Genomic DNA, 27,684 nt, shown 5'->3' on the forward strand with positions numbered 1-27,684 from the left:
GATCATAACCCTAACACTAACCCTAAAGGGATCCTAACCCTAACCCTACCCCCTAACCTTAAGCCTAAAGGGATCCTAACCCTAACCCTAACCCTAAAGGGATTAGGGTTAGGGTTAGGGTTAGGATCCCTTTAGGGTTAGGGGTAGGGGTAGGGTTAGGGGTAGGGTTAGGGATAGGGTTAAGGATAGGGTTAGGATCCCTTTAGGGTTAGGGTTAGGGTTACGGTTAGGATCCCTTTAGGGTTAGGGTTAGGGTTAGGATCCCTTTATCACCTTTATGGTGGGAATGGCATATTAGTGTGTTTTCTGTTTTTTTTTAATAAAAACGCATGCGTTTTTAACGCAAACGCATGTGCTTAAAAACGCATGCGTTTACATAGACATCAATAGGTTTTTTTTGCGGCAAGAAAAAACGCCGCAAAAATTACTACATGTTGCATTTCTGCAAATGAACGCATGCAGAAAAAAAACGCATGCATTCATAAACGCGACCAAATGCGTATACAAAAAAACACATGCGTTTTAATGTTAAAGATAGGGAAAAAAACGCATGCTTTTTTTGCGGTAAAAACACTGCAGATGAAAATGCAAGTGTGAAACCAGCCTAACACTGGTCCGAGTGCAGTCCGATTTTTTTTATCGGATTGCACTTGTCTGTATTTCTCTCAAATGAGTATGAGCACTAAGCAAAAGTTACTGATCCTATTTTAGTGCTAATGCAGCAGACCTAAAAGGCAGTCAATATTACAGTAATTGATATGTAAGCAATATTTACAAAATTTGGTTTACATATGAACTTTAAGACTCTAACAGGAAATTTAGTTCAATCTAATATATAATTGCCTAGAATACTACTTCCTGCAATTTGTGCCAACTTCCGTGGCTTTGTCCGGAGCTAATGTCCGGAGCTAATGTCCGGAGCTAATGTCCGGAGCTAATGTCCGGAGCTAATGTCCGGAGCTAATGTCCGGAGATAAGTGACGTCAACAGTGTCCAGTGTCTGATTGGTTGCCGCCTGCTGCGAGCGACCAATCAGAAACGTGCCGTACTGTGACACACTCCGCCCGCCATTTTGGTGTGATTTTTGAATTTTTACCTCACAGCAAGTTTCTACTGCGTGGAGGCGGGCCCAGTGACGTTGCTCTTCAAGCTCCTGCCGAATTTCGTCAAAAAAATGATAATACCATTTACCAAAACTATATATATTTAGTTGTGAAGTGGTTCAGTGACATTTTCACACCAATTTTGAACTTTTGTTTGGTGTTTTCTCCATATACTGCCTATTATTTTTGTTCTTTCTTACTATTATTTATTAATTGTATTATTCTTACATTTGAATAAATAAAGTATATATGGATTCTAGACTCCCGATTCTTTAGAATCGGGCTGCCATCTAGTATAATATAATAGGGAAGAAAATTGTATAAAACCTTAAAAAAATGATTAGCTAATAGCTATCACTGAGGTTACTAGATGCATTGCAATCGTAAATTTGATAATTTGTCAGAAGTAATACAAAAAACAAACAAAAAAACAATGATCTGTGCTATAAATGCCATTCTTAAGTTGAACCCTCCAAGTCAAGAAGAGGCACAATAAGCTAATAATAACATGATTTAGATTTGTAAGAGAGAATATCTGTCTGCAGAAATATTCTCTGGCAGTTCTGCTGGATGCGAAGTTATTGAAGTGTAACAAACAAATGCCTTCATAAAATATGTTTTAAAGAAGCAAGAAAAACAGTGAAGAACAAATTAAAAAATTTAGAAAAAAGAACAACCCTGCAAGTAATTGGCAGTGAGATACTAGTTATCACAATAAAAAGAAAGGAAGACGGTGGGGACGGTTCTATCAACTGTCATCCTGCCAGGTGGAAATCCCGGCAATGCACATCTGCAGTGGAATTCTTGCAATAGTCTGAATATGTGTGACAGGTATTTTCTTATCCAATAGATATATTCTGTGCCAGACAAGCAGTTCTGTTGTGCACAGTATAAATAGCACAGCTTGGAGAATGTTGGTTAATATTAAAATAAAATTGTTTTTATTAAAAATTACATACCTTTCCTGGTATATAGGAAACGAATTGCTTCAGTTTGGAGCCAGTAAATCTACTATATAATTGTCTAATGGTCACTTCCGTCTTTCTGTCCTTCTGTCTTTCTGTCTGTCACGGATATTCATTGGTCGCGGCCTCTGTCTGTCATGGAAATCCAAGTCGCTGATTGGTCGCGGCAAAACAGCCACGACCAATCAGCGACGGGCACAGTCCGGAAGAAAATGGCCGCTTCTTACTCCCCGAAGTCAGTGCCCGGCGCCCGCATACTCCCCTCCGCTCACCGCTTACACAGGGTTAATGCCGGCAGTAACGGACCGCGTTATGCCGCGGGTAATGCACTCTGTTACCGCCGCTATTAACCCTGTGTGTCCCCAACTTTTTACTATAGATGCTGCCTATGCGGCATCAATAGTACAAATATGTAATGTTAAAAATAATAAAAAACAAAAAACCTGCTATACTCATGGCTGCTATGTACTACGTGGGCAGTACTAAATACTACATGGCTGCTATATACTACGTGGGCAGTACTATATACTACATGGCTGCTATATACTACGTTGGCAGTGTTATATACTACATGACTGCTGTATACTACGTGGGCAGTACTATATACTACATGGCTGCTATATACTACGTGGGCATTGTTATATACTACATGGCTGTTGTAAACTACGGGGCCTGTGTTAGATACTGCGTGGGCTGCGTTATATACAACGCATCGGGTATTCTACAATATGTATGTATGTATATAGCAGCCACATACTATATAGCACAGGCCACGTACTACTTGTATGCTATATACTACATGGCTCCTATATACTACATGGCCTGTACTATATACTATGTGGCTGCTATGTACATACATATTCTAGAATACCCGATGCGTTAGAATCGGGCCACCAGCTAGTAAGTTAATAAACATACTAAATTTAAAAGGATTATCCAGGACTTTTTTTTATCTACTATGGGGCCAATCACTTATTGTCAGGTAGCTGCTAACTACTGGCCTTTACTGCCATGTGCCGATCTCTCCTGGCTCAGAGCGGTCACAGAACCACTCCTGGCGGCGATTCTCCTACTTCTTGTAACATCACATCGACAGAGCAGTTTCTTCTCTTCCTCTCTACTCTGTCAATATGATGTCCTGTTGATTGACAGCTGGCTCATGATTTGCATTGCATGAGTTGTAACTCTTCAAGTGACTTATTTCCAGTGCCTATGTTGGGTATTGGTGTCACTTGCTGACTCGTCTCACTATTCTGCTCATGTAGTGTAAATTCCCCTAACTCAGTGGGGACCCAGCTGTAAAACAACATGACATCTGCAGTGACGCCCAGTCAACAGAGCAGAAAAGAAGGAACTCTTCTGTCAATATGACTTCACAGAAAATGGGAGCGATCGGCATGTGGCAGAACAGTTAGCAATGGGGACCGGGCTTCCTGGCGCACCCTAAGCAAGGTGCAGGGTAATTATTAACTTACTATCCTTTTGCTGCTTTTTGTACCTGGTCTTCACTGGCCATCAAAATTTGTAGCCTTGCTATACTGTGGACACGGGACATGGTGCAGGTATAAGTGCCAGTGACCAGTTATCCCCAGATGTATTCACATGGGACTTATGTTGTGGGAGAAACCTGTACACTGATTTTTCCTTTTCTCTTGACCTTTGACCAGGATACTATGAGACTTTACATGTCTAAGCATTAGACCTTTACATTGTCTTACCAGCTATGGTCAGCATTATGGGATATCAGTAACTTATATACCCTGCCTGCTATTTGTGATACACTTGGTGTTCTTGATTATTAACTTTGGGTTTATATGTCACTGACCTGCACTCATATCTATATATACAATTGTCTAAGGGTTTTTCCGTCTGTCTGTCTTTCTGTCTTTCTGTCTGTCTGTCCTGGAAATCCCGCCTCTCTGATTGCGGCCTCGACCAATCAGCGACGGGCACAACATCGACGTAGAAATCCCGCGTCTCTAATTGGTCGAGGCCGCTAGGCCTCGACCAATCAGCAACGGGCACAGCGACGATGATGTCATAATGGTTGCCATGGCGATGATGATGTCATAAAGGTTGCCTCGACCAATCAGCGACGGGCACAGTCTGCCGCGAATTCTGGAATCATCATTGTCCATATACTACGGGGACATGCATATTCTAGAATACCCGATGCATTAGAATCGGGCCACAATCTAGTTTATTATATGTTTCTCTCAAATACCTCCTTTTTTTCTTAAACTTTATAGATGTGGGTTTATTATTTTTTAAATAAAATTTACAAAGTTTTATTATATAGCTCAGACTCAGGTTATCTTCTTGTATAAGGTGGTTAGCAACTGCCTGCCAATAAATGCTTAGCCCCATAGTAGAAAAAAAAAGTGCTGGAAACCACTTTACTGTTATATAGGAAACAAAATGCTTTATCTATCATGTGTCTATCAATTAAGTATAGTAAGTAACTAATATGTTTTATATTATTGATTAAATAGGGTAATAAAGATGCTAAATAGTGGTGATGGTGTCCTCCGAATATATTTTAGTGATCTGAGATTTAGTTTTCATCGCCTCAGCTGAATTATTTACAGCTATTAGCCAGGCTAAGTACATGTGGGGGTTGCCTGGTTGCTAGGGAATCCCCACATGTAATCAAGCTGGCTAGTAGCTGTAAATCATTCAGCTGCAGCAAAGAAAACTAAATCTCCGAGCACTAAAAACTACTCGGAGGACACCCGAGCGTGCTTGGGAAATCTCGAGCAACTAGTATTTTCGCTCATCACTAATGCTAAACTTAAGAATACTAAAAATTGCACTTTCTTAAAATTCTAAATGGTAGAACCTAAATGAGGTTAATTGGCTTTTGCCCCATGGAGATTTACCTTCCTGTTATTCTATACTACTGGTTAATGGGACATGACTTTTTTCCCCCATGCCTTTACAAACTATGGCTGGTTAAAACTCACTACATGCTTCCTACGAAAGCCAAACATATTGCCCCCAATTCATCACAATGTTTACAATTTACTGGCGTAAAATACTTAAAAAATTATGACCTTTTAAAGTTCCACAAAAATTGTGCTACCTTTTGCCAAAATAAGTGGAGATGGGGTGGAACAGGGTATGGCTATGCCAGCCAATATCATCAGAAATGGCAGCTGGAGTAAGATTTCTGATGAGGCATCTCTTGATGAGAGCATGCAGGTAGTAGGGTTGGACATGTCATTCATGCAACTTGTGAACCAAGAGGAAAGGGTGCTCCCATCCATCTCCAAAGCAGGTGGAATTGTGCACCATGAAGAACTATTGGACTGTAAAGGGCTCATATACTGTTCTTGCCCAGGGGTCATCCCCAGTCTGTGTCTGCTCTTGGGTGTCTATGAAGCACCAGTCTTAATGAATTGGGGACATTGAGTTGGGCGCGGTCGGTGACAGCATCAAGTTTCATCTACACCTGAAAAAATGGTCACAGATCATTCCTGCAAAACAGAAGAAACACAAATAATAGTTTTGTAGTTACCCAACACCCAGGTCTGATATCAGCTGAAGTGGCAACAAGATATAAACAGCTTGGTGCATTGTTTAGTGTTTGCTACACCTTATAGCAGATTAGCTCTGGTCCAAATGATCTACAGTACTTGGGAGCAGCCACTGAACAGCATGATGGAGCTGGTAACAGCTGATCGGTGGGGGGTTCCAAGTATCAGACCCCACTTATCTGATATTGATCATCTGTACAAGGGATAAGTCATCAGTATCAAACAACCCCTTTAACACCTTCACTACATATACATCAAAGGTAGTGTCCCTGCCTTGGAGGTGGTCTCAGTATGTGTGCCCACATCTTTCCCAGCACTTGATGGCTATCAATCAGCCATCAAGTGCCCCTAACAGCTGTTAACCAGTTAAATCCCACTGACAATCACTCACAGCAGGATGTGACATGCACCAACCGAAGTGTGTCCTTTGTCCCGCCCATCGCGCCCCGTCACGAGGGGTTGCCATGACAGTCATGGGTCAGCACTGCTACATATAGCACAGTCGATCGCAGCTTCAAGTCTTCCAAGGTGACTATTTAAGACAAAGTAAGTTAATTCGATTTGTAAACAGTGCAGTGAGAAAAAGAATCGAAAAGCTAGAATTATGTTTTTTTCGCAACCGCAACATAGAAATAAAATGCAATAAGTGATCAAAACATCATATCTACCCCAAAATGGTATCAATACAATTTTCAGCTCAGGATGCAAAAAACAAGCACTACCCAACCCCAGAACCTAAAAATAAAAATGTTGTGTGTCTTGGAAAACGGCAACAAAAACATTGTTTATTTTTTTTACAAATTTCCGTAATTTTTTTTACTATCTAAATAAAAAAATACATAAAATACATATAATACATAAATAAATATATATACATGGGGAATCATATTGCCAGCTGCAAGATCAGTTTTACCATACAGCGAACAAGGTGAATAAAAAAACAAAAACAATTGTGGAATTGCACTTTTTTAAAATTTCAACTTACTTGGAAATTTTACCTATGTCTCAGTACACTATATGGTAAAATTAATGGTGATGTTCAAAAGTACAACTCATCTTGCAAAAAAAAGCCCTTATATGGCTCATGGAATAAAAGAAACTAAAAAAAAAAATTAAAAAAATCGCCGGGAAGTGAAGGAGTACCAACCAGTGTAGTCGACCGCTTAATAATAAATGTATTTTTTATTAATAAATTTATCATGTTTAAAGTTTTGGTTTGTCCTTTTGAAAAGATTTGCAATACCCTGTCCCAGCGTCATAACATGAAAGGGGAGCCCAGGAAGCCGGCGTTCAAGTGCTGGCCAAGGAAGTTGGCACTGTCCGGGGACAGGGAGAAGAGAGTACCAAAGTGGATATCGAACCAGGGGGGCGCAAATATTTTTGCTCATCTCTAATACCAAGAGATATTACACATAATGGTATATAACAAGAAGTAGAAATTTATAGAAAAAGTGTTATATAAAACTTATTTACCACAGATCATATTATACTGTACAACACTTACTTTTGCTTGGAGTTGTTGAAAATTGTAGACTTTCACATGAAATAATAGTACATAGGTCGCTCTCTTTATTCAGTATTGTATCCGATTGAGCCTGAATGCACATATTACCCCCCCATAATCAGTCTTACCGGTATATCTTTATTATTGCATTTTAAGATGTGGATACATTTACGTGTAGGATCTTACTGAATGTGGGATATCTCGCTGAGGTTAGAAGGGAGTCGCTCAATATTCCAATGGCTGGTAATGCTCTATCCTGTGGAGCCTGTCAGAAGATCTAACAGCTCAGGAAACCTTTCCCATTGGAATAAGGTTTAGTTGCCACTGCAGTTTTCTTACTTTGTAAACTTTTAAGCACTGTTGGGCTAAATAGTCTGGCGTGATTCCGCTGCTACTGTTCCAAGATCAAATAAAGACCAGACTGATGTACAATTGTCAATTTATTCATAGATTACCATATTTCATGGTGAATGCAAGTATTTACTAAAACAGACATATTGGGAGAGGAAAAAGGACATGTTTGAAAAAACAAACCAAAGTGACACCATAAGGCAAGGTACGAAGCAGGTCTTTTTTTAATAAAGAGGCTGACCATTATGTTATCATTTTAAATGCTCTATTTCATACATGAAAAACAAAGTCTGTCTTCAACAATTGACGAAAGAATGTATATTATATAATTAGACATTTTTTGTATGATTCAGCTGCGAAAAAAATGCAATGAAAAACAAAAGGGCAAAATAACCAAAGGTTAAAGATCATCTGTAATATCTTCTGATGTATCTATTCAATAAATACTTGTCTTCGTCATACAATAATGATTCTGGAGCATCTTTTCTCATAATTCTGGGTGCTACCAGATGGTCTGTGTCATTCAGTGCTTCCAGAGTTAAAGGGCTTAAACACTTTTGGAGACTTTTTTTCTACTTAAATTCATATGGCCTCTGCTAAAAAAATATTTTCCTGTTAAAAAGGTTTTGGATCATGAGATCAGCCTTCTCCAATTGAAAAGCAGCTTTCCGATGTGAGGTATTTTACAAATGGAGGAGGCTGACGGACAGGTCTGGTCACATGCTCCTCCACCAGCAACCGTTATATGGACAGAATGGCTGCTGTAAGAAGACAAAGTGGCTGAACTCTATACCTGAGAATCACAGAGTTGGTTCTGACAGTCTAACAGAAAAGTTTGCTACTTTTTTAACTGTCTTTTCTTGTGCTAAAGTTGAATGTGCAGCGAAACAAAGCCTGTAAAAGCAAAATGTTTCAGAATTTGAAAGAAACCCAATTGCAAAAATTATTTTAGCTCCAAATACAAGTAAAAGCTAAAAGAAATGTCCCTAAAGGGTGACTAACTCCTTTAAGAGTTTCACACTGTATAGTAGGGACCCTGACACATGGACTTGCTTATGCCTTTATGCTTCAGAGGCTGTTGCGTTCAGCTCTACAATGCAGTCCATGCATCACGGTCAGTACTTGGACCGTGAAAAACACATAACTGAAACCAGCCTTAGGGGAACAGTCAGTGGTATAAATCAGAGCGAGATCGGACGGCAATGCACGGACTGACCGGCAGCTCTTCTGACCCGATCATGAAAGCTTTACATATTTCCAGTCTGAGCACTGTGATCCGATTTATATGGTCTGCTGACTGCGCCCTTAAGACAGGGTTGGACATGCCCATTTTTGAAAAGTTTAATTGAAGCAATTGGTAGTCAATTTATTCTAAATATTCTGGAGGAATGTCACAAGGCATAATAATAAGGAAAGATTCTTCAGAATTGTTATAAGAAATGCAAATAATTACGGAAACAGACATTTGAGGAGGTGACAGGTAGTCCCTAAAGGTTGTGGGCTGTAATTCCAGTCATGGATTACTGTACATGCAATTTAGAATGCATTGCAGCTTAGCTTTTACCTTTGCACAACAAAATAAACCAAATATTTACTGATTTATTTGAAAGGCTTTTTTTTTAGTAGCAACCATTGGCACAGTGCACTTTCCAATGAATATATCTGCATAGCATATATCTAGTGCCAAAATTAAGGATTATTGGTCCTCTAACACACATGGATAAAATTGTTTGTCCCCTTCTGTTCAAACAAGAAAAACCTTCAATGGCCACTAAAATAATTTGAAAATTTTCAATTTAAACTTATTGAATATCAACTAATGGAAATCAGATGTTGATAATTAGCATCACGTATTTGTAAATGTGTACATCAGTTAGACTACCTACTACTGCCCAGTGTCAGAAAGCTTGGTCTGAGTTGCACGTCATAAGTTCTCCAACAGGAAAATGACCCAAAACACAGCTAAAAAACATCTAAGAATTGCCAAGATCAAAGCATTGGACTATTCTAAAGTGGCTTCTTTGAGCCCTGATCTAAAACCTACTGAATATCTCGGAAGGATCTGAAACCTGAAGTCTGTAGCCTTAAGGCACTCTTCACACCAGAAATAGCTGGAGCTGTTTTCTCGAAAAGTGGGCAAAAATACATGAGGACAGGTGCAGAAGACTCATTGAGCGCTACAGACATTGTTTGTTTGCAGTGTTTGCCTCAAAAGTTGTCCAACAAATTATTAAGTCAAGGTTACCATCATTTTTGTACTGGTAATTTTTATTAGTTTTTTTTTCCATTTTTTTGTTGAACCCCAATTCAAAAGCAGTATCTAATTTTCATTAGGTGATATTGAGAAAATTTTAACTGAAAATTACTTTTGTCAGTTTCAAAATATTTCTGTAAACATTGTGGGATTTTCTTAATTTAACTGAAGGACACCAACAATTTTGTCCATGTGTGTTTGCTCTGTTCACACCACGTTTTGGACATGCAGTTGATTCATATGTTTATTATCTTACAAAAAGTATAATAGTGATCATGTTTTTTTTCAAGTTGAAGAAATCATTAGTTAAGATATATGTTCACACATGACAAATTCGTTGCACAAACTTCTGCAACTGTCAAATTCTTGGGCATGACTAAGGTTTGCAGACATCCATGCACATGCTGCAAAAGCAACCACATTCAGATAATTTGCTCTAACTAAACTGCAACATGAGAATATTTCCACCACTTTAGTGACTTGCAATGTAACCACATATGGTACATACAGTGGGTGAAATAAGTATTGAAAACCGCTCCAATTTTCTAAGTAAATATATTTTTAAAGGTGCTATTGATATGAAATTCTCATCAAATGTCAGTAATGTCATCAAATGTCCAATACACACAAGCAAAGAAATCAAACCATAGATGTCCAGAAATGAAGTTATGTGTAATAATGAGAAATGTCACAGGGAAGAAGTATTGAACAAATGAAGAAAGAGAAGTTCAAAAAGCCATGGAAAGTAATGACACCAGCTGAAATCTATCAGTAATTAGAAAGCAATCTTGCCACTTAGTGAAAAATAATATCAGGTGGTTCAACCTATAAAAAGGTGTCTCATTACCGAGGTGCAACACAAGAAGCATCTCATGATGGGTAAAACCAGTGAGCCGTCTCAAGGCCTTCGCAACCTTACTGCTGCAAAAGATATTGTTGGCATTGGTTACCAAAGAATTTCTAAATTACTGAAGGTTCCACTGTGCACTGTTAGAGCCATAGTCCAGAAATGGAAAGAACATCATTTCACAATAAACTGGCCCCCACAAGATTTTTACAGATGAGTGAAAACGAATTATCAGAAGAACTGTCCAAGAGCCAAGGACCACCTGTGAAGACTACAGGAAGACCTTGAATCAGCAGGTACAATTGCACTCAACCTCCATGGCCTGTATGCACACTTACCATGCAAGACTCCATTGCTGATCAAAAAGCAAGCATGTTTAAAGTTTACATAATAACATTTAGACAAGCCTGTTAAATACTGGGAGAATATAGCCTGGTCAGATGAGACCAAAATTGAACTTTTTGGATGCCATAACACACACCATGTTTGGAGGCCAAAATGCACTACATGTCGCCCCAAAACACCATACCACCCACGAACGAAGTTTGGAGATGGGAGCATCATGATGTTGGGCTGTTTTTCAGCATACAGCACTGGGAAACTTATAGTAGAAGGAAGGATGAATGGACATATTTTAGGGAGACATTCTTGATAAAAATATGCTGCCATCTACCAGAATGATGAAGATGAAACAAAGGTAGACATTTCAGCAAGACAATGATCCCTAACACAGACCCAAATAAACTGTCAGTTTCATAGAAAGAAAATAAAAGCAGCCAATCACCTGACCTGAATCCAATATTAAATTTATGGGAGGAACTAAAACTCAGAGTTCATAGAAAGAACCCACGGGACCTTTAGGATTTGAAGAGTGTTTGTGTGGAAGAATGGGCCAAAATCACACCTGAGCAATGCATACAGGAGAATGTCATTAAGCATGTTCAATACTTTTTCCCTGTGCCATTTCTCATTATCACACATAACTTAATTTATGGACATCTATGGTTTGATTTATTTGCCTGTGATTGGATGGGTTGTTACTGACTTCTGGTGAGAATTTCATGCCTATAGCACCTTTAGAAATATATTTACTTAGAAAATTGGTGAAGTGTTCAATACTTATTTTGCCTGCTGTATCCGCAAACTGTATTCAGAATCCTGCTGATCGACAGTGGAAACCATCAGCAAGCTTGTTTTCAGAAATAGCCAACTTACCAACAATCTATTCTTTTAGAAATGTTAGTTATTCTAGGACTGAATTTTCTTAAATATAATAAGAACATTTTTGTGGCCAGTGAAAATATAAACTCATTTACAGAATATTGCCATACAAATAAATTAATTATGATTTAATTTGACCTTAAAGCTTTTAAAACAAAAATAGCTTTTACAGATTAAAATGAAATATTAAATTAATTAGAATACGTAAATATTTTCTTACATAATTGTACTCATGAAATATACGGTAATTGTGGGTTTCACACTAGTATCCAATACAGCTAAGGATAATGGTTTTATTAATACAATAGCCCAATCTGTACCTAAAATTTAAACAATACGAAATCTCAAAACCTACCAGCAAAAAAGAACAACCAGGAATCATTAATTTGCCTTCATTTTGTTCTGCATCTGACAGTTTCCTTTTTTATTACCTCCAAGTGTATATTAATTCTTAAAGCAGTTCAGTCACCAATACTGGTTTATCCACCCCTACTGACCAGAAGATAATAAATGATGTGTAAGGTGTCCTAATCCACACCAGGGCACTGCTCTCTTTCTTCTAGTCTGTGTAGCTGCCTGCTTGCCCTTTGCTGTTGTTCCTTCAGCTCAGTATAAGAACGAGAAAATGTGTGAAATATAGAGGTGACAGGAAATGCCATAAGTAATATTCCACTTAGTATGCTGCTCAAGGCCACGACTTGTCCTGGGATGCTTCGTGGCACCATGTCACCATAGCCTACAGTTGTCATTGAAATAACCGCCCACCAGTAACTACCGGGGATGCTGGTAAACTCTTGTTTGGCGCCAAGTTCATTCTCTGCCAAATAAACTAGTGGAGAAAACAAGGCCATGGCAACACACAGAAAAAGTAAAAGAAGTCCAAATTCTCTTGTACATCTTCTTACTGTAAGGCCCAATGTCTGCAATCCCAGGGAATGTCTGGCTAGCCTCATCACATACAAGATGCGCAAGGCTCGAAGCACGCGGAGAACTAGGCCCACCTTTTCCAAGTAGTTGTTTCCAGTTCCCCCAGTTTTTTCACTAGAAAGTGAATCCACTATCAGAGTTATGTAGTAAGGCAAGATGGCCATCATGTCGATAATGTTGAGTGGCGTTCTTAAGAAAACACATTTGCTCTCAGCCTGGATAAAGCGTAGGATGAATTCAAGGGAGAACCAGGCAACGCAAACTGTCTCTAGTACAAAAATATTATAGCACTTCTGTGAACATTCTCCCTGAAAAAGAAAAATGGACATAAGGTTAGAAACACTAATGTTTTACTTTTTAAGTGCCTCACAAAATACATTCTTTGCATTACTACAACTATAAAAGAATATATTAAATCATTTCCATTTCACAAGTTTTCTGGCAATTTTTATGTAAATGTAATCCCATGTATAAAACGTTTTCATTTTATTTCATAACTCAGTAGTACACATGAAAATAAGAAACTTTGGGATATATCTTATCAGACAAATATGTTTTTTTCTCCACTTGGATTAATTTTTTTATTTCAATTTATGAGTGAAATCTATATTTAGAGAAGGTAGAATTTCCCATTATTGAGATAGCAAATGACAGTGGGTGCTTTTAAAATTCTATGATGGGAGGTGAGAGGAGTGAAAAAACCCATTCTGCTGCAAGTTGTCCTGAAATGGCAGGTACAGGTCTCCATAGAGCTTTATGAGAACCAACTGTCATCTCCTAGTGTAGTAATGTTCTGTATCCACTGAAATCAGATTTACCCATGATCTGAGAATTTTGAGAAGGAATGATAAGTTTGAGAAGAAAGAAGCAGATTTCTATTATTATTTTCGCATGTACTAGTAATCTATGAGAAAAATAATCAACGGTTACTCTTTACAAGTTACGCAATGCTATGTTTGCGTCTTCGTATCTCATTTTTCCAATTGCTCGCTGACATTTGTGTACACTTTTCATTTTTTAGTGTTTAGATCCTGCATTTTTAAGTAGTTGCTTCTTTTAGAAGTCATTGAAGTGTGCAGCTTTATAGCAGCCTTCTGCATTCAGGGAAATCCAGCTCAATGGTTCAATTAGTTTTTATTAATACGAAATTTTAACAATTTCCAACTTAATGTGTCAAAATGTTCAGTGAAAGGAAACAAGTGGAATATAAGTATACCTTACGTCATATACCTAATGAGTAAAGCATATTATTTCACAACACTATATGATGCATTATAAGGTATATCGTAAATCACAAACGACAAGAAACACTAGGAATTGGGGAAGAGAGAGGTGGGAAACACAACGGTTTTGCATACATGGAAGGTAAGTTATTGGTCTTGATCTCAGTAAGGAGTAGTTTCTTCTGAAGAAATTCCAAAGTAACCGAGACCTCATATATTTATAAGATTCTGACTGGAGCCAGCTATCTGAGACCACTAATTCCTCCACACGGATTAAGAAATCCATGGATTCAATCCACTCTAACCTGAGAGGAGGAACAGGTGACCTCCAATGTCAAGGAATGAGTTTTTGCTGATAAAATATTCTAAATAAACCTTTTTTTTGATGGATGAGCTTGAGTTTGGACGTACTGAGAGTAAGCCCGGGGTCACACTTGCGAGTGCAATGCGAGAAACTTATCAATACCCGGCACTCGGGATCGGAGCATTCAGCTGCATGCATTTCTATGCAGCCACACACTCTGGTCCCGAGTGCCGGTGGCAATGCCGGGTATTAATACAAGAAACTCGTGCGAGTTTCTCGCATTGCACTAGCAAGTGTGAAACCGGCCGTACGCTGCTTCAGGTGTGTTACGGAGAGTTGAATCAAAGTTAATTAAAGTGGTTAAAAATTGGCATCTCATAATTTAATAATTCAACGAAAAGACCACCACGTACGGGTCATGGTACCTATGGCTGATTCAGATCCAACATCTGTCCCTGGTGGATGCCATCTGGGATCAGCTCAATAATTTATAAAAATTAATATTAAATAATCAATTATAAACAATAAATTTGTGTTTTACCAACATCGCTAAAACATTACGGTGCAGAAATCTTTAATGTTCAAGAAAACAAACATAAAAGCAAGAAAGGAAAGTCGTTGGCTAATGACAAGCAAAAGTAGATAATTAAATGATTTCGCTGATGCCTTGTAAACATCCGGCGTGCCCCATTGAAGATGACATACGTTCTGGATGGAATGACTTAGTATTATACTCCCTCAATGTCCCTGCTGCTTATAAGTCCCATAATACTATTAGTGCCAAACCCTTTTTTCTCTTTAATTTCAGTTTCAGCAATATGACCGAATTATTTGGCCAGGAAAAGAAGTCCTAAATCCATGCTAAATTTGATTTCAATTTGATAGCTTCTTATTTGTTATATAATAGACCAACTAGCGTCTTGATGAAAACTCTGCAGCAACGTTTTTATGTAATAAGTCCAAATAAAAATGGTGGCCTTGCAATTTTTTTTTTCTGTGTCCTGAAAATGTCAACTTTATTCATCATACACTTTGAGTTAGAGTACTGCATCCAGAACCAAAAATGTCACACGTCAGGTTTGTATGTGACCTAACAGTTCCAAGTTTAGAAAACTCAGGTGAATCTTCAGGCTGATGAAAATCTGTGAGACAGAGAAGGTCACATGGAAAAGTCGCTGATAGACACCATGTATAATATACACCCCTGTTGGGGCAGTATACCAGCACTGCTTTTCTAGCTGATAGGTATATAGTGAAACAAACGGAGTGATCTGTCATCCTGTCAGTGACTTGATGAGCAGAATACATTGATATGATGTGTGTAGCATCTTTGCATTTTCAGCTCAAAGGTCTTGTACTAAACTTTATCCCACTAGGTGCAGAAATATATACATAGCCTAACCTCCATCCTGCAGCAATACCAGTATAAAACAGACATACAATATTATCATGAGTATATATTTTGTAAAAACTGAATAAAAGGCCATGAATACCAGAAATCTCAGGATCTTGGAAATTTCAGATTAGCTTCTCTTTATATTTACAATGCAACTGGACAAATTCTAATCGGGTTCAATGCCTCACTTGTGGCATAAAGTCAGATGCCCAAGTAGTAGGAATTTGTGATTTGGATGTACCAGATGTAATACATTAAAGGGATTTCTCTTGTATAAATGTGAGAATGATTTTCAATAGATATTCATAGGTTCTCATGACAAAGCCTTTTCATTGTGTGACTCTAAATCAACATTAAGTCCAATGTCTATATACATACACACTAATTGCCAAATGTGGAGATATGGGGGTTAGCGGGCACCCTAGTCGGATACCTGAAACTGCATGGAACAGAGATCATCCCACTGAACGCCCGCTCTCCTTTCACTGTGGGTGTGATACTACTTTGACAACACATTGTGAGGGTAAAACAATGTGGCAATACTTTACTAAACCACAAAATAGGCAAATAACATGTAGAACAGTTACAGCACAGTACCCAAGATGGTGCTAATTATAGAGTCTCACCCTTCTGCTGACTCGCTAGGATAAGAGCAGTATTAGGGTATGTGCACACGTAGGAAAAAGGTGCAGAATTTTCTGCACAAAATCCGCATCTCCTGGCAGAATCCGCAGCCGCGGATTTTCTGCGGAATTGATGCGGATTTTGTGCGTATTTTCAGGGGTTTTTGCCACTGCGGAATTTTAATATGGAGGGGTGCAGAAACGCTGCAGATCCGCACTGTTGTGAATTCTGTGGCAGAGCTCCCTCCTGTGGTCACAAGTGGTACTTCGGCTGATTCTCTCTGTGAGCTTCCGTTGGTGGAGGAAAGTGGTACTGCGGCTTCTGAGTTTCCTTCCTCAGGTGATGTGGTGAAGTCGTTAGGTGCTGCTCTATTTAACTCCACCTAGTGCTTTGATCCTGGCCTCCAGTCAATGTTCTAGTATTGGACCTGTTTCCTCCTGGATCGTTCCTGTGGCCTGCTGCTCTGCATAGCTAAGTTCTGCTTTGCTATTTTGTTTGCTGTTTTTTTCTGTCCAGCTTGTCTATTTGTTTTTTCCTGCTTGCTGGAAGCTCTGGGACGCAGAGGGTGTACCTCCGTGCCGTTAGTTCGGTACGGAGTGTCTTTTTGCCCCCTTTGCGTGGTTTTTGTAGGGTTTTGTGTTGACCGCAAAGTTACCTTTCCTATCCTCGCTCTGTTCAGAAAGTCGGGCCTCACTTTGCTAAATCTATTTCATCTCTACGTTTGTCTTTTCATCTTAACTCACAGTCATTATATGTGGGGGCTGCCTTTTCCTTTGGGGTATTTCTCTGAGGCAAGGTAGGCTTATTTTCTATCTTCAGGCTAGATAGTTTCTCAGGCTGTGCCAAGTTGCATAGGGAGCGTTAGGCGCAATCCACGGCTGCCTCTAGTGTGGTTGGAGAGGATTAGGGATTGCGGTCAGCAGAGTTCCCACGTCTCAGAGCTCGTTCAATGTTTTTGGGTTATTGTCAGGTCACTGTATGTGCTCTGACCTCTATGTCCATTGTGGTACTGAATTACCTTATCATAACAGTACTGGAGGCCCAAAGTACTAATGATTCTCAATAGAGGGAAAAAAGAAGTTCTGAGACCATTTTTTTTCTTCTGCACTGTGTTTTGCCTTTTTTTTCCCCTAGACATTTGGGTGGTTCAGGACACAGGTGTAGCGATGGACATTAAAGGTCTGTCTTCATGTGTGGATCAGCTCACGGCAAGAGTACAAAATATTCAAGACTTTGTGGTTCAGAATTCTATGTTAGAACCGAGAATTCCTATTCCTGATTTGTTTTTTGGAGATAGAACTAAATTTCTGAGTTTCAAAAATAATTGTAAACTATTTCTAGCTTTGAAACCTCGCTCCTCTGGTGACCCAGATCAACAAGTTAGGATCATTATTTCTTTTTTACGTGGCGACCCTCAGGACTGGGCATTTTCTCTTGCATCAGGAGATCCTGCATTAAGTAATATCGATGCGTTTTTCCTGGCTCTCGGATTGCTGTACGATGAACCTAATTCAGTGGATCAGGCAGAGAAAAATTTGCTGGCTCTGTGTCAGGGTCAGGATGAGATAGAGGTATATTGTCAGAAATTTAGAAAGTGGTCCGTACTCACTCAATGGAATGAAGGTGCGCTCACAGCTATTTTCAGAAAGGGTCTCTCTGAAGCCCTTAAAGATGTCATGGTGGGATTTCCTATGCCTGCTGGTCTGAATGAGTCTATGTCTTTGGCCATTCAGATCGGTCGACGCTTGCGTGAGCGTAAATCTGTGCACCATTTGGCGGTATTACCTGAGCTTAAACCTGAGCCTATGCAGTGCGATAGGACTTTGACCAGAGTTGAACGGCAAGAACACAGACGTCTGAATGGGCTGTGTTTCTACTGTGGTGATTCCACTCATGCTATCTCTGATTGTCCTAAGCGCACTAAGCGGTTCGCTAGGTCTGCCACCATTGGTACGGTACAGTCAAAATTTCTTCTGTCCGTTACCTTGATCTGCTCTTTGTCATCGTATTCTGTCATGGCATTTGTGGATTCAGGCGCTGCCCTGAATTTGATGGACTTGGAGTATGCTAGGCATTGTGGGTTTTTCTTGGAGCCCTTGCAGTGTCCTATTCCATTGAGAGGAATTGATGCTACGCCTTTGGCCAAGAATAAGCCTCAGTACTGGACCCAGCTGACCATGTGCATGGCTCCTGCACATCAGGAGGTTATTCGCTTTCTGGTGTTGCATAATCTGCATGATGTGGTCGTGTTGGGGTTGCCATGGCTACAAGTTCATAATCCAGTATTAGATTGGAAATCCATGTCTGTGTCCAGCTGGGGTTGTCAGGGGGTACATGGTGATGTCCCATTTCTGACTATTTCGTCATCCACCCCTTCTGAGGTTCCAGAATTCTTGTCTGATTACCGGGATGTATTTGATGAGCCCAAGTCCGATACCCTACCTCCGCATAGGGATTGTGATTATGCTATCGATTTGATTCCTGGTAGTAAATTCCCAAAAGGTCGACTGTTTAATTTATCTGTGCCTGAGCACGCCGCTATGCGGAGTTATGTGAAGGAGTCCTTGGAGAAGGGGCATATTCGCCCGTCATCGTCGCCATTAGGAGCAGGGTTCTTTTTTGTAGCCAAGAAGGATGGTTCGTTGAGACCTTGTATAGATTACCGCCTTCTAAATAAGATCACGGTTAAATTTCAGTACCCCTTGCCGTTGTTATCTGATTTGTTTGCTCGGATTAAGGGGGCTAGTTGGTTCACCAAGATAGATCTTCGTGGTGCGTATAATCTTGTGCGTATAAAGCAAGGCGATGAATGGAAAACTGCATTTAATACGCCCGAGGGCCATTTTGAGTACCTAGTAATGCCATTCGGACTTGCCAATGCTCCATCAGTGTTTCAGTCCTTTATGCATGACATCTTCCGAGAGTACCTGGTGTAAGATTGCTGTTACTAACGGGTAGGGGATTACTCGCTTGGCACGGGATTGACGTACTCGGGCACGATTTTTTCAAACAAAACAGTCCATACAGTTTATTTTGTACAGCATAAACCGCATCGTAAGCCAAGTTGCATATAACTGTCTTACATGTAGTCCATTCGTTAACACATTATCTTCTCATTAAGTCTCAGAACCTTAGTCTGTGGTAACTAAACACGCTGGTCCTCCTGACCAGTTGCCGTGGGTTACCACTCAGTTCATATCACACAGGTTGCAGCAACTAAACACGATGGTCCTCCTGACCAGTTGCCGTGGGTTACCACACAGTTCATTTAACATATGAAGCACCAACAATCAATGGTACCTTCTGGGAGCTCCTGCTCCACCTGCTGACTCCTTGTCAGTCCTCACTCTTCTGGAGAAGCTGCCAAACGGGGATCACCAACTTGCCTTTGCGGCATATCTCAGTCAGTCCAGACCCACCGAGGACTGTAGCTTCCCCAAGTTCCACTCTTCTGGAAAAGCTGCCAAACGGGGATCACCAACTTGCCTTTGCGGCATATCTCAGTCAGTCCAGACCCACCAAGGACTGTAGCTTCCCCAAGTTCCACTCCTCTGGAGAAGCTGCCAAACGGGGATCACCAACTTGCCTTTGCGGCATATCTCAGTCAGTCCAGACCCACCGAGGACTGTAGCTTCCCCAAGTTCCACTCTTCTGGAGAAGCTGCCAAACGGGGATCACCAACTTGCCTTTGCGGCATATCTCAGTCAGTCCAGACCCACCGAGGACTGTAGCTTCCCCAAGTTCCACTCCTCTGGAGAAGCTGCCAAACGGGGATCACCAACTTGCCTTTGCGGCATATCTCAGTCAGTCCAGACCCACCGAGGACTGTAGCTTCCCCAAGTTCCACTCCTCTGGAGAAGCTGCCAAACGGGGATCACCAACTTGCCTTTGCGGCATATCTCAGTCAGTCCAGACCCACCGAGGACTGTAGCTTCCCCAAGTTCCACTCCTCTGGAGAAGCTGCCAAACGGGGATCACCAACTTGCCTTTGCGGCATATCTCAGTCAGTCCAGACCCACCGAGGACTGTAGCTTCCCCAAGTTCCACTCCTCTGGAGAAGCTGCCAAACGGGGATCACCAACTTGCCTTTGCGGCATATCTCAGTCAGTCCAGACCCACCGAGGACTGTAGCTTCCCCAAGTTCCGCTGCGCTGCTCAGGGATCCAGTCCTACTCCCAGGACCTCCCACGCTAGCATGTGCTTTCCAGGAAGCAACACAGGCTTCCACAGGTCACTCATACACAGGGCCCCTCTGCAGTGTCCAGCCAGGACACATGGAAGTCTGCCCAGACTTGCAGACTCCCAAACACTCACTACCATGTGCTAACACACCTCCTTTAGGTAGCCTCTAACCACACCCACAGGTGAGGTAACATCACATGCACTGGTCACATGATCATGACATCACTGCAGGTCCTCAAACACCTGCAGGGAAAAAGATACAGTGAGCACCCCCACTCAGAGTGAGGTATGTGGGTAGCCAGACCCTCCCATCTCTCATAGCTACCCGCAACCCGGACCCAGGTGCACTAAATGACATCTTCAGTGCTCACGCGCTCTAAAGACAAGATACTCCGGGTTGCATCGCAGGGAGCATCCATCCCTGTGACACATACCTCCCATTAACCACAATTCCAGACACTGTCTCACCATCACATCCATGCACACAATTGCCACGCACGGCCTCAATACTCCTCCGTGCGCATACTGGGGAGACCATGCAGCGCCCCCTACCTGTTACAGGGGTCACTGCATCACACTGGATAAATTCCTGATTGTGTACTTGGATGACATTTTGATCTTCTCGGATGATTGGGAGTCTCATGTGAAACAGGTCAGAACGGTTTTTCAGGTCCTGCGTGCTAATTCTTTGTTTGTGAAGGGATCAAAGTGTCTCTTTGGTGGGCAGAAGGTTTCATTTTTGGGGTTCATCTTTTCCCCTTCTACTATCGAGATGGATCCTGTTAAGGTCCAAGCCATCCATGATTGGACTCAGCCGACATCTCTGAAAAGTCTGCAAAAGTTCCTGGGCTTTGCTAATTTTTATCGTCGCTTCATCTGCAATTTTTCTAGTATTGCCAAACCATTGACCGATTTGACCAAGAAGGGTGCTGATTTGGTCAATTGGTCTTCTGCTGCTGTGGAAGCTTTTCAAGAGTTGAAGCGTCGTTTTTCTTCTGCCCCTGTGTTGTGTCAACCAGATGTTTCTCTTCCGTTCCAGGTCGAGGTTGATGCTTCTGAGATTGGAGCAGGGGCTGTTTTGTCGCAGAGAGGTTCTGATTGTTCAGTGATGAAACCATGAGCTTTTTTTTCCAGGAAGTTTTCGCCTGCTGAGCGGAATTATGATGTGGGCAACCAAGAGTTGCTGGCCATGAAGTGGGCATTCGAGGAGTGGCGTCATTGGCTTGAAGGAGCTAAGCATCGCGTGGTGGTATTGACTGATCATAAGAACCTGACTTATCTCGAGTCTGCTAAGCATTTGAATCCTAGACAGGCTCGTTGGTCGCTGTTTTTCGCCCGTTTTGACTTTGTGATTTCGTACCTTCCGGGCTCTAAAAATGTGACGGCGGATGCTCTGTCTAGGAGTTTTGTGCCCGACTCTACGGGTTTATCTGAGCCGGCGGGTATCCTCAAGGAAGGAGTAATTGTGTCTGCCATCTCCCCTGATTTGCGGCGGGTGCTGCAAAAATTTCAGGCTAATAAACCTGATCGTTGTCCAGCGGAGAAACTGTTTGTCCCGGATAGGTGGACAAATAAAGTGATCTCTGAGGTTCATTGTTCGGTGTTGGCTGGTCATCCTGGAATCTTTGGTACCAGAGAGTTAGTGGCTAGATCCTTTTGGTGGCCATCTCTGTCACGGGATGTGCGTTCTTTTGTGCAGTCCTGTGGGATTTGTGCTTGGGCTAAGCCCTGCTGTTCTCGTGCCAGTGGGTTGCTTTTGCCCTTGCCGGTCCCGAAGAGGCCTTGGACACATATCTCTATGGATTTTATTTCAGATCTTCCCGTCTCTCAAAAGATGTCAGTCATTTGGGTGGTCTGTGATCGCTTCTCTAAGATGGTCCATTTGGTACCCTTGTCTAAATTACCTTCCTCCTCTGATTTGGTGCCATTGTTCTTCCAGCATGTGGTTCGTTTACATGGCATTCCAGAGAATATCATTTCTGACAGAGGTTCCCAGTTTGTTTCGAGGTTTTGGCGAGCCTTTTGTGGTAGGATGGGCATTGACTTGTCTTTTTCCTCGGCTTTCCATCCTCAGACTAATGGCCAGACCGAACGAACCAATCAGACCTTGGAAACATATCTGAGATGCTTTGTTTCTGCTGATCAGGATGACTGGGTGTCCTTTTTGCCTTTGGCTGAGTTCGCCCTTAATAATCGGGCCAGCTCGGCTACCTTGGTTTCGCCGTTTTTCTGCAACTCTGGGTTCCATCCTCGTTTCTCTTCAGGGCAGGTTGAGTCTTCGGACTGTCCTGGTGTGGATACTGTAGTGGACAGGTTGCAGCAGATTTGGACTCATGTAGTGGACAATTTGACCTTGTCCCAGGAGAAGGCTCAACGTTTCGCTAATCGCAGACGCTGTGTGGGTCCCCGACTTCGTGTTGGGGATTTGGTTTGGTTATCTTCTCGTCATATTCCTATGAAGGTTTCCTCTCCTAAGTTTAAACCTCGTTTCATTGGTCCGTATAGGATTTCTGAGGTTCTTAATCCTGTGTCTTATCGTCTGACCCTTCCAGATTCTTTTTCCATACATAACGTATTCCATAGGTCATTGTTGCGGAGATACATGGCACCTATGGTTCCATCTGTTGATCCTCCTGCCCCGGTTTTGGTGGAGGGGGAATTGGAGTATATTGTGGAGAAGATTTTGGATTCCCGTGTTTCAAGACGGAAACTCCAGTATTTGGTTAAGTGGAAGGGTTATGCTCAGGAAGATAATTCCTGGGTCTTTGCCTCTGATGTCCATGCTCCCGATCTTGTTCGTGCCTTTCATATGCTCATCCTGGTCGTCCTGGGGGCTCTGGTGAGGGTTCGGTGACCCCTCCTCAAGGGGGGGGTACTGTTGTGAATTCTGTGGCAGAGCTCCCTCCTGTGGTCACAAGTGGTACTTCGGCTGATTCTCTCTGTGAGCTTCCGTTGGTGGAGGAAAGTGGTACTGCGGCTTCTGAGTTTCCTTCCTCAGGTGATGTGGTGAAGTCGTTAGGTGCTGCTCTATTTAACTCCACCTAGTGCTTTGATCCTGGCCTCCAGTCAATGTTCTAGTATTGGACCTGTTTCCTCCTGGATCGTTCCTTTGGCCTGCTGCTCTGCATAGCTAAGTTCTGCTTTGCTATTTTGTTTGCTGTTTTTTTCTGTCCAGCTTGTCTATTTGTTTTTTCCTGCTTGCTGGAAGCTCTGGGACGCAGAGGGTGTACCTCCGTGCCGTTAGTTCGGTACAGAGGGTCTTTTTGCCCCCTTTGCGTGGTTTTTGTAGGGTTTTGTGTTGACCGCAAAGTTACCTTTCCTATCCTCGCTCTGTTCAGAAAGTCGGGCCTCACTTTGCTAAATCTATTTCATCTCTACGTTTGTCTTTTCATCTTAACTCACAGTCATTATATGTGGGGGCTGCCTTTTCCTTTGGGGTATTTCTCTGAGGCAAGGTAGGCTTATTTTCTATCTTCAGGCTAGCTAGTTTCTCAGGCTGTGCCGAGTTGCATAGGGAGCGTTAGGCGCAATCCACGGCTGCCTCTAGTGTGGTTGGAGAGGATTAGGGATTGCGGTCAGCAGAGTTCCCACGTCTCAGAGCTCGTTCAATGTTTTTGGGTTATTGTCAGGTCACTGTATGTGCTCTGACCTCTATGTCCATTGTGGTACTGAATTACCTTATCATAACACCGCACAAAAGAAGTGACATGTACTTCTTTGAAATCCGCAGCACTTCCGCACTGATTTTTCTGCACAGCTTTTTTTTTCCCCATTGAAGAACATTTTCCTGTATATCACAGTGCGGTTCTGCAGCATTTCTGTGCGGAAAAATCCGCTGCGGATCCGCAGCAAATCCGCATCGTGTGCACATATCCTTAGGATTCGGAAGAGAGAAACCCAAGAAGTGGACCCTCTGGGTCACGGTTACAGAGCCTCCGAGGACGAGCAGACCAGATAGAGCCACCCCCTATACAGGGAGTGTTTGGAACAGGCCCAAGGAGGATGAAGCCGCAACTGCGGAGCCAAAGGGGTGTCTAAGGACTAGACTTAGGAAGAGGAGAAGACGGGATGAAGTCAGGGCCTCAAAGGTGACAGAAACAGCAGAGGCACAGGACCAACAGGGACGGCAGACATCACAGAGGTGGCAGGAGCGGCAGAGACACTGAACTTGCTGGGACGACAGAGACGCAGGACTGGCAGGGATGGCAGGGACACAGGACTGGCAGGGACGGTCAGAAACACAGAACTGGCAGGGACGGCAGAGACACTGGACTGGCAGGGATGGCAGAGACACAGAATTGGCAGGGACGGCAGAGACACAGGACTGGCAGGGACGGTCAGAAACACAGAACTGGCAGGGACGGCAGAGACACTGGACTGGCAGGGATGGCAGAGACACAGAATTGGCAGGGACGGCAGAGACACAGGACTGGCAGGGACGGTCAGAAACACAGAACTGGCAGGGACGGCAGAGACACTGGACTGGCAGGGATGGCAGAGACAGAATTGGCAGGGACGGCAGAGACACAGGACTGGCAGGGACGGCAGAGACACTGGACTGGCAGAGACACAGGACTGACAGGGATGGCAGAGACAATGAATATGGAACCAAAGCAGAGTCACAGCGGAGAAAACAGAGACAGGGAGCCAAAGGAACCTAAAGAAGCTCAAGCCAAAACTAGCGACAACAATAGACACTAAGGCGTCTTACCTGGGTAGACGCAGGGAAGTACCCGACGGGCACCACCATATTGGGGGCGGAGCCACTAGGTCACAACCTCCCAGAAGCCCAGCGGTGAGAGGAGCACGTCTGCGCATGCGCGGACCACTGAAGGGACGAGCACCAGTGAATTCGGATGGAGGAGAGCAAGGAGGGATGTCGGGAGCGCACCAGAAAGGTAAGTATAAGTGCCGTAACAAGCAGTTGTTATTTCAGCACTTCCAGAGCCGACTACCCCACCTGTGGCTCTCACACAGAGAGGAAGTTACAACAAGCTTAGGAAGATGACAGTCCAAATGACTGTAGGGTTACAACCTGGCTTCACTGAACATCTCCATGGAGCCAGGTGACCGGTGGGTCCTATTCCTGGCTTTCACAAACGTATCCATGGGGCTCAGGTGACTGGTGGGTCCAGGATCGGACTGGGGTGTCTGGGGCCCACCCTACAGCTATATGCAAACATCTGTTAGCCGTTATCACCATTATAGTGGAGCATCGACTGTAAAACACAGGTGGCTCCTCTACTGTACGCCACAATAACTGGAATATACAATTACGGTAGTTTGCACTAAAGGGTTGATTGATGATAGCAAGTCATCACTGATCCACAGGTTAGGTAGGTGATAACTTATTGATCGGTGGCATCCGATCATTGGAAACTGCACTGATCAGAAGAATGGGGAACTTTTAGCCATGGCAGGACACTTTTATCCCCATTTTAAAATGGAGCGGCAGATAGGATGTTTGACCGCAGCTCCATTCACCCTCTTTAGGCGCTTCCAGAAAAAGCCAATTGCAGCCCCTTAGGGAATGAATGGATCAGTGGCCGAGTCGTATATGCTGCTCCATACTAATGGAAATAAGAGTTCACATTCTGCAGATAGGCACAGGTCCCAGCAGTTTTGACCCCCACCAATCTATAACTTATCACTCATCCTTTGGCCACGTTCACACGTTCAGTATTTGGTCAGTATTTTACATCAGTATTTGTTCCACTCCTGGTTTCGGCTTAGAATCAAAGGACGTTTTTTATAGAGACAAGTCACCACTTCTGTATTTATCACCTACTCCTGGTTTTGGATTACAAATACTTAGACAGAATACTGAACAAACACTGAATGTGTGAACATGGCCTTAGAATAGGTGATTATTTACTAGTACATATTTACTAGTGTGTAATAGTAACAGGAAAAGGAGGGGTTACACGTCCAAGTATTTAATTTCTATTGAAAATCAGGAATTGTCTCCTTATTGATATCAGAGAGAACAAGTGACCTCCATACACAACACAATCCCCTATACCAAGACCAATAATACCACATACAAAGGAACAAATACCACCACATCATGACAAGATCACATGTTACCACCACATAGTGACCGAATAATATCACATACAGGGGTCAAATACCACCATACCATGACCAGACAACATAGTAACCAAATAATACCACATATAGGAGACAAATACTGCCACACCACAACCAGACCACATATTACCACCACAGTGACTGAATAATACCACATACAGGTGGTTAATACCGTCACATCATTACCAGACCCCATAGTGACCAAATATTACCACATACAAGAGAAATACCACCAAATCATGACTAGATCACATATTACCACCACATAGTGAGAGTACTACAACACTGAAAATTAATTAAAACCACAATACTAATAACACTAATATTACCAGTGGTGACATTATACACAAGAGCTCTGTATATAGTGTCAGTGTACAGGTAATACAGTGATCACCAGTGACACTATACACAGGAGCTCTGTATATAGTGTCAATGTACAGGTAATACAGTGATCACCAGTGACAACATACAGAGGAGCTCTGAACACAATATACAGTATATAGTGTAAGTGTACAAGTACCACAGTGACTCACCAGTGACGTCTGTAGTTGAGGTCTTTCATCTTCATCCAGTGCAGACCGCCATCACTTCTTCCAGCCAGCACTCATCTTGGCAGAAAATAACACAGTTATCAATAACTGATCGCTTCTACTTCTACACTATGTCAGATGAAGAAAAAAAAGACATAGTGCCGCCCTGCACAGAAGCAGGACTCCCTTTTGTTCTCCCTCATGGAACACAGTATCCTCACAAGTAAATTAAATTACAGCAGTAATAATGTCCCCTGATTGGCCCCTACAGTAATTATGTCCCCACGTGCCACCATAAACCAATAATGTATGCTCTTCATCCTGACATCCATACAGAAATTATGTCACCGCTGTATTTAATAAGGTGCCAGATCCTGGGCCCCTTTATTTAATGTCCCCCTCCACTGTCCACTTCTTAAGGTCCCCATCCTGGGCCCTTCCAGTAATAATGTCCCCATCCTGGGCCCCTTTATTCAAGGCCCCATCCTAGCCCCTACGTCCACTTTAATAATGTCCCCTCCCTGAGCCCCATATACCAGCCCCTATGGCCACTACCATGACAAGTCACGGGGGAGAGAGTTCTTCTCACCTTCTTGCTCTCCCCAGTGTCCTCTTGTGGCTTCATAC

At 42.3% G+C, this 27,684-nt stretch overlaps 1 protein-coding gene across 1 annotated transcript in view; it reads right to left on the reverse strand.

Annotated features, from left to right (window-relative positions):
• Positions 1 to 7,660: 7,660 nt before the first annotated feature.
• The window catches only part of KCNG2 (potassium voltage-gated channel modifier subfamily G member 2), a 391,592-nt gene continuing 371,568 nt past the window's right edge, over positions 7,661 to 27,684 (reverse strand). Inside the window, exon 3 of the mRNA XM_069730927.1 lies at positions 7,661 to 13,016. Within this exon, the coding sequence (XP_069587028.1) occupies positions 12,309 to 13,016 (708 nt within the window). The 3' untranslated portion in view covers positions 7,661 to 12,308. The remainder of the gene's footprint in view (positions 13,017 to 27,684) is intronic.

This window comes from Ranitomeya imitator, chromosome 6 (assembly GCF_032444005.1).
Source record: "Ranitomeya imitator isolate aRanImi1 chromosome 6, aRanImi1.pri, whole genome shotgun sequence".
In the NCBI taxonomy this organism is placed as follows: Eukaryota; Metazoa; Chordata; class Amphibia; order Anura; family Dendrobatidae; genus Ranitomeya; species Ranitomeya imitator.